This window comes from Nilaparvata lugens, chromosome X, assembly GCF_014356525.2.
Source record: "Nilaparvata lugens isolate BPH chromosome X, ASM1435652v1, whole genome shotgun sequence".
Lineage (NCBI taxonomy): Eukaryota > Metazoa > Arthropoda > Insecta > Hemiptera > Delphacidae > Nilaparvata > Nilaparvata lugens.
Genome location: NC_052518.1, coordinates 79,037,407 through 79,045,033, shown reverse-complemented (window position 1 = coordinate 79,045,033; position 7,627 = coordinate 79,037,407). Strand labels below are relative to the sequence as shown.

General features: G+C 36.9%; 1 protein-coding gene across 1 annotated transcript in view; it reads left to right on the top strand.

Moving 5' to 3' along the window:
* The first annotated feature begins 667 nt into the window (after positions 1-667).
* Positions 668-7,627, top strand: part of LOC120354467 — a 16,591-nt gene continuing 9,631 nt past the window's right edge. Inside the window, exons 1-2 of the mRNA XM_039441670.1 lie at positions 668-1,334; positions 3,200-3,632. Coding sequence (XP_039297604.1) covers positions 1,256-1,334; positions 3,200-3,594 — 474 coding nt within the window. The 5' untranslated portion in view covers positions 668-1,255 and the 3' untranslated portion in view covers positions 3,595-3,632. The remainder of the gene's footprint in view (positions 1,335-3,199; positions 3,633-7,627) is intronic.

Here is a 7,627-nt window from a genome sequence, read left to right as displayed (position 1 = left end):
GTACGTTTCTCCTTAAAAAGGACATAATTCTCCTCTCCTCAAAGCTGTTGTATGGTGCTGAGGAAGTGGTGGTGGTGGAATGTGGTAGGTTAATGGGGGAGGAAGGCTATGAATCAACATCATAGAGTGATGAGTCAAAGCTGGTGTATGGTGCTGAGGAAGTGGTGGTGGTGGAATGTGGTAGGTTAATGGGGGAGGAAGGCCATGAATCAACATCATAGAGTGATGAGGTGGTTGGTGGGGGTGTCGGAGATGATGGTCGGGGGCTGGAGGTCGGGGATGATGGTCGGGAGCTGTACGGTTAGGGTGGGCCGTATGGTGGAGGTGGAGAATGAGAATAGGGGGGAAGGTTAGTTGGCTGCTCCTCATTATTGTTCATGTCTGGAAAAAACGACATACACACACCTTCATCAAAATGCAACACATAAAAAAACCAGCAAAAAATCAATAAGAGTCTCTTTATTGTGTCGACAGAGAGACTGGGTCAATGAGACACTTAGGGGTGATTGCTGAGATCGGGTCTGGCTAATCCCGGCGCAACATTAGTCTAGCGCAACTTTGCTCTCGGCTAAAAAATTGGTTTGCTGAGATCGAGTTTAGCTGCCGATTATCTTTTTGTCGAGAGCAACTCTGATCTGCGGTTTTAGCCAGACTGATGCTCAAGTTTAGCCAGACCGAAGCGCAACTGGAGGAATCCGCAGGGAATTATTGTCGCAATGTTGGCAGCAGCCGTCTCGAATGCTTCTCGACTACCACACTGTCCGCATTCACTCGCTTTGTCACTCTGCCACCCTCAGTTATTCATTCCAATATCCTGATTCATTTTGTTTTGTAATAAATTAGTGTAGTATATTAATAGGCTAGTGTATTAGTGTTTGTGTAGATAGTGTATTAATAGGCTAGTGTTTAGTGTTAGTGTGGGTAGTTATAGGCAGTAGAAATGGCAGAGTCGAAAAAAAGAATAAACTTCACCAAAGTCGAACTGACATTGATCAAGTCTCTAGTTGTGAGCTGACCCATAATCGGGAAAAAATTACATGATCAAAAAACTGAGAACTTGAGAAAAATAGCGTGGGAAGAGATTCTAATAGAGTTCAATGCTGCGGGACTAAATTGTAAAAGGAACGTTGAACAGTTGAAAGGAGCATGGAAAAGAATCAAGAATGACTACAAATCCCAAAAATCGGAGGAAAGGAGGAGTAGATTCCGCACTGGAGGGGGGCCCCCATCACCACCAAAAGTTGAGGATCCCGAAATGGAAGAGTTGTTCAAAGACCAAGTACCAATTGAAAATATTCCGGATGACGATGACGACTTCAATGACTATAATAGCGGTAAGTTAACAAGTCCAGACTGATTAGTCTATTATAATAATTATTGATAATTATAATAATTGATAACTATAATAATTAATTATATTCCTTGTGTTTCACTCCTGATTAACATCATCTACATGTTGCCGGGAAGGGAAAGATCAATATATTGGATTCTCATATAGTAAAGTACGTAATATAAAGCTCATAGCACATAGAAAATCATCTGCTCGAAGTTCGCTTTCTTCAAAGTTGCCCAAATTTGGTATGGTTGCATTTTTTATAACACCAATGTGTTTCAATTGAGTCAACTGAACTGAAGTCTAGTTGAATTCAAATAGACTTTAGTCCAGTTCTTTGCATTCGTGAGCAGCTTACGAACCTTTTATTTTGCTGGTTGAGTGCAGTGATGTATAACCTGATTACCACGTTTCTACCCCACAATAACACATCTGGACAAAGTTGGGCTATAGAACAATGGTACGACAAATATTCATCAACACAGATGTTCAGTACATGATATTTGATATATTTGATTTTTTTTAAAACCTATCACATTCTGCTTGTCATACTGAATCTCAAGAAATTAAATTTTTCCTCCAACGACGAAATCTAAGCTTTGTATCATATTGTATGCTGACATGCCAATCTGCTCTCAATTACAACAGTCTTTGAAATGGATGGCCTTTAGTTATTGCTATTCTTAGAAAACCAGTGAACCGTGAGTTTCTTTAGTGAATAATTTTTTGTAGATTTCTACCTGCTATCTGCAACTTGGTTGCTCTTTGTTCTCACACCCTAAAGACAGTTTTCAAAAATAAAAGGCTGTTGTCATGCTAGAAAACAACAGCTATAGTTTACCAAGCGAAAATGAGTCTCTCAAGGCCACTGCAATGTTGCCACTGGTTGCCACTGTTGCCACCCCTCACTCGACCAGTCTATATTTCTACACCCTGAACATCGCTCTTTCCTTATCATACCTTCCCTCTTCCTCTTTTCCGTCACTCCCTGTCACAAATTCTTTTGAGCACATCATGTTCAAAAGTTCTATTGTGTCATTCTTTGAAGTTAGAACAATAACAACCCCTGTTACCTCCTCCCATCATCCGCTATAATATTCTTCAACATCATGAAATGAAGGAAAGAATATTGTCATGTACCTATAATCTATAACTCTTTCTTGAGTCATGACATCAAGAAATCCAATTTTATAATGATGATTAGATTTTTCTTTATAAATGCAACTATTTATAAACTGAGCTATTACTTCATAAAGGTTACTTGAAGACTTTATAATAATCAATTGGAAGTGGAGTGATGTAATTTTATTTATTTTAGTCAATATTCTTGTAGTGCCCACTTCACTCTGCATTTTTCAATTTGCATGAATTCTCATTTGATTCCCATCACACTTCATCCAGGCTTTGGACAGATAAGACAAACAATACTCCCCACTTACAGAATATTTTAGATGCATGGAAGATGTTTCTCATCACTGTGAAGCAAGTTTTTATCCAGATGAAAATAGAAATAATACAAAAAAATTGAACAAGAATTTAAACTAAAATTAAACTAAATTTCAACTTGTAACAAGTAGTTTTCAACTTATCACACTTGATAATTATAGAAAAAAGAAGAAAATAAAAAATTAAACTTATAAAAAAAATTTAATTTATCACACTCACTTGATATAACATAATATAAATAATTACAATTATTCAACTAATAATAGTTTTGAAACTTATCAGACTTGATGTAATACTATATAATAAATTTACAATTATTAATACTTTCAACCTATAACAAACAGTTTTGAGTCTTATAAAACTAGTATATAAGAATAATGATATTTGATATAATATAATGAAGGAAATCCATTTTTTCAGATCATGATGGAACTGAGGTACTGGAGGGTACGAGGTCAGCAAGCCCAAAGCCTGACACGCCGGTAGCGGGCACCTCCACAGCACCTGATTCCCGTGCAACCACTCCGGGATCTGCAACTGGATCCGCTCAACCACGCATCAAACGTGTCTCATCCAATACAGACAAGTTCCACAAGAAGAAAATGGAGTACCTTGAAGAGGAACATAAACTTAGATTGACTGTCATCAATGAAGAACATAGGGCTAAAATGGAAGCCATTGAGAAGGAGAAAAAATATTGGACTTTGATGGAGGCCAATGCCCAGAAACAAATATCTTTTCAAAGGGAAAACTCTCACAGCTCCATTGAGCAAAAAACGTTTGAGTTACTAAGTGGAAGCATTGAACATAATTGAATGCCCGGTTATCAAGGGCAAAAACTTTTGTTTGATAAATTTATTAGTAATAATTTCGTCGGCTGATGAAACGCAACTGTGGTTATTATATAGGTATTTAAATATCATACTATTATGCATATTTTTATATAAATCTAAATATAAAGATGATTCGGACCCAAAAGTTATCATTGGTTATAAAACTATCAAATGGAAATTCCGTACATAACTTTCAACATAGGGAATTAGGAATAGTTGTGTCACTATTAGTAGTGACAGTTGTGACATAGTGACAACTGTGGTCATGTCACAGTTGTGAGATGGTTGTGTCACTACAGCTCAATAAGAGGTAAATCTAAACTACAGATATTTGCTACTCAGAGATAAAACTGCACCTGAAGTTACTGCTATTAACTCAAATAATAATAATATATTTCCTTTGTAATAAATAATGTGCATTATTAATTTTCTGGTCGCTTGGAGATATTTTAATTTCCGTTTTTTGATGTAAGTATGTATTGAAAATCAATGAAAAATTTTTTTTCAAATATGACTTTATGGGTAATTAAATCGTTCAGAATTCAAAGACGAACCCCAATTTGACATTGGTTTTTGATAAAATCAAAACAATAGCAAGTTAATAGCTTAATCCCGAACTTAAACCTGCCTCCTAGCAGGTCTAAGTAGGAGTCTAAAATCATCGTTTTTGCTCCTGAGATTATCACATTATAGCCTGCTCCCGATCTCAGCAATCCACCGAGATTATCTTTTAAACCCGAGTTGATCTACGCTTGAACTCAGCAATCCACCGAGATTAAGTTTCAGCCTAGACTGGAACTCAGCAAACCGATTTTTAGACCGCAGGTTTTTCCCTGCGATAATTGCCGGTCGGCCAACTTTTGCGCTCGAGCGTGGTTAATCCCGATCTCAGCAAACCAATTTTTGATCTGCAGCGCAAAAACCGGTTTTTAGCCGAGCGCAAGAGATAAACCCGATCTCAGCAATCGCCCCTTACCAGCAAAAACAAAAAATCAATAAGATGACTTACTTTGTTAGGAGACGCAGAGAGAGAGAGTGACTGGTTGGTTGTCTCTGTCTGTGTGTTTACTGTAAGACAGAAGTGATCGCTCACACAAAAAGTAGCCTTCTACTCACTCGAAAGAAGAGACAATTGTGTGCACAAGTGACAAAGTGTTAACCCCTTTTATAAAATATTGCCTAAGATGAGGCAATAGTGTTAGTGGTGACAGGGGGGTGGCGGCAGCAGGCAACGATTGTTGTCACCACCAACAACAACTTATAATTATTTTTTTCTGTTGTCGTGTAAAAACAATACCCCATAATTTGTCTGTGTGTGCGTGTGTATGTAATTATCGCTGCCTGCCTGCTTCGTGCGAATCTCAACATGTAATTACACAAAACACACAGCTCTGGAGCACACAACCCCCCGCCGCCGCCAACTGCTGTAATTACCACAGCAGCCCGCCGCCCCCCGCCCCGAAATAAGTGACTGGTGTGTCGTCATTCCTCTGCACGCTGGGGGTGGAGTTCTTGCATCAGCAGCAGGAATATGCAAGACGCAAAAACATTTCTGAATAATTGAGATGACTAGTGTCTACTAGCCTACCCTATCATTATCTCTCGACCCTCGCCATCCCACTTCAGTTGAGACTCTTACCTCCACCCGCACTTTCTCCTGTTTGTAATCACATAAAACAGTTTCAATTTGACCGGAATGTTTTATTGCTGCCTGAAAACTCAAACAGAACACTTGTCTCTCTGTATAAGCAACCATTGACTTACCAGCCAGCAGTGTGTGCCATTGTTTGAGAGAAATTGTCATGTATAAGCAACTACCATTGATCACACACACTTACCAGCCAGCCAGCCAGCCAGCAGTGTGTGCCATTATTATTATTATTTGATTGAGAGAGAGAAATTGTCGTCGTTGTTAACAAAAACTTCTTCTTCAAAGGTATGTTTCACAACTATTTGTAACATCTTCTTCTTCTTCTTCTTCTTCTTATCTCATTAGAAATTATTTCAAAGTAAAAAAACCTCTAGAGAGAAACACACAAACATATTTTGTTTTTCTGTTTGCAGAGTTTCTCCTCTAAGAGTGGAGACACACTAACGTGAAAATACTAAAGTAAAAAAATATTATCATAACACCAAATGAACGATGGACCTGTGTCGAATTACGAAAAGATATGGAAAGTTTGTGCAATTTAATTAAAGATATGAAAATAACCTACTCGTCATATAGTATAGCATTGAATAATGCTAGAAGGATTGCTGACAGTGGCTGGTATCTTCCATTGCAAACTTTGCACATTGCTCCATGTACATACAAACATATTCTTGTGATGGATGGTGAAATCTGGTATTGCAATTGCATCAAATTGACTTTCCGATTATACCACTTAAACTCATATTTCACTCAAAAATATACACTAAATTCACCATCGTTTGTGAATTTTAATTGGTGGTCTGGTCTTTTTCCAAAAAGCACACCCACAACAACAAATGGAAGAACTTTGGGGGACAGCTATGAAAATTACTCGCAGACATAGGTAAAATCTATTGTTTGAAGGAAGAACAAGTACAAGATCAAACATTATCATTGTGTAATAATCTATTTTGTACAGAATAAAATACCATGACTTTCACAGATGTCAGCAGAAGAATTAGTCAGAGCGATTTCAGCAGAAAATGCATCACATAAATTTATGAGCTTACAAGAACTGATACCAGATCAGAATACCCCATGATCAGTGCTGCACATTTGAAAACACATTATGGTGATAGAATTCTAGTGAAACTTGAAGTTGGTGGCCACAACAAGTCATACGTTTTACCAGAACGCTACTTCAACGAGAAAATGTTCAAATTTGACGAAAAAAAGAATAAAATCGACATGACTGGTTATTCAATGTCTGTTCAACCATATGGTAGAACATTTAATATTAAAGTAGACCAGAGTGAGTGTACATCATCAACACAATAGAAAAAACTAAACAGGTAATAATCTTTTTTCATTGTTACTTTGTATGTAAATATTTGTTGCTGTATTATGTTTTTTCTACCGTAGGTAATTGTAGTAGTAACTACAAATATGGCACCTATTAAATGGAAAAGATTGGCGCAAACTGCAGAAGAAGAAGAAGAACAGCAGACAGCTGTTAGTGGAGCGGGAAAGGACCAAACAGCACATAGATATGATCCATTTAGTTTATTAGAGAATGAATTTAGAGGGTGTTTGAAAACTTATTATTATAACAATTATGCACACAGTAAATACGGTCATGAACCATTTATAGACTACAATCCAATGTTTAATGGTTTACAAAATTATATTTACAATCTATTAGCTCACGAGTTTCATACTAGCGGCACATTAAGTACACACAATATATGCTTTTGTGTCTGCCCATTGTGAAAAAATTACGTATTTGCGGCACACATGTAACATTCAAATCATCAAATATTATCAGTGAATGAGTGTCAATATCATTCGGTTGCGGTATACTTTCAATGTTGTCAGATTTATAGTAGTTTACACACTTGAGTTTTGAAAAAACAACATCCAATAATTTATACTTTTCCTGATACAAAGACTTACTGAACAAGTATAGGTTTTTGAATTTTAATCCATTTTTATTGAATATTGAATTCAGCAGTACATTTGTCTTTCCACAATTTGATGCACCACAAATTAGAATTCTAGCTGAACTTGGCAAAAACTCACCATGCTTTTTTCTATCTAGACAATTTTTGCCCACTTGTTTTGTATCTACAATTAGATTATCAAAGTTAACTATTGCTATTGACTCTTTTGCTGTCGTCATAATAATAATAATAACAACTAATCATTAACTCTTGCTGCGCGCGCCGCCGCTTGCTGTTTACACATGCATGTCTACAGTTCAACTATGCTGTTAACATCGCTACATCCGATGTGTATGTGTGTGTGTGTGAGTGTGTGTGTGTGTATACTATAAGCGGTTTATGAATGAAGAAAACACGCACATACAATGTTCACAGTTTATTAAAA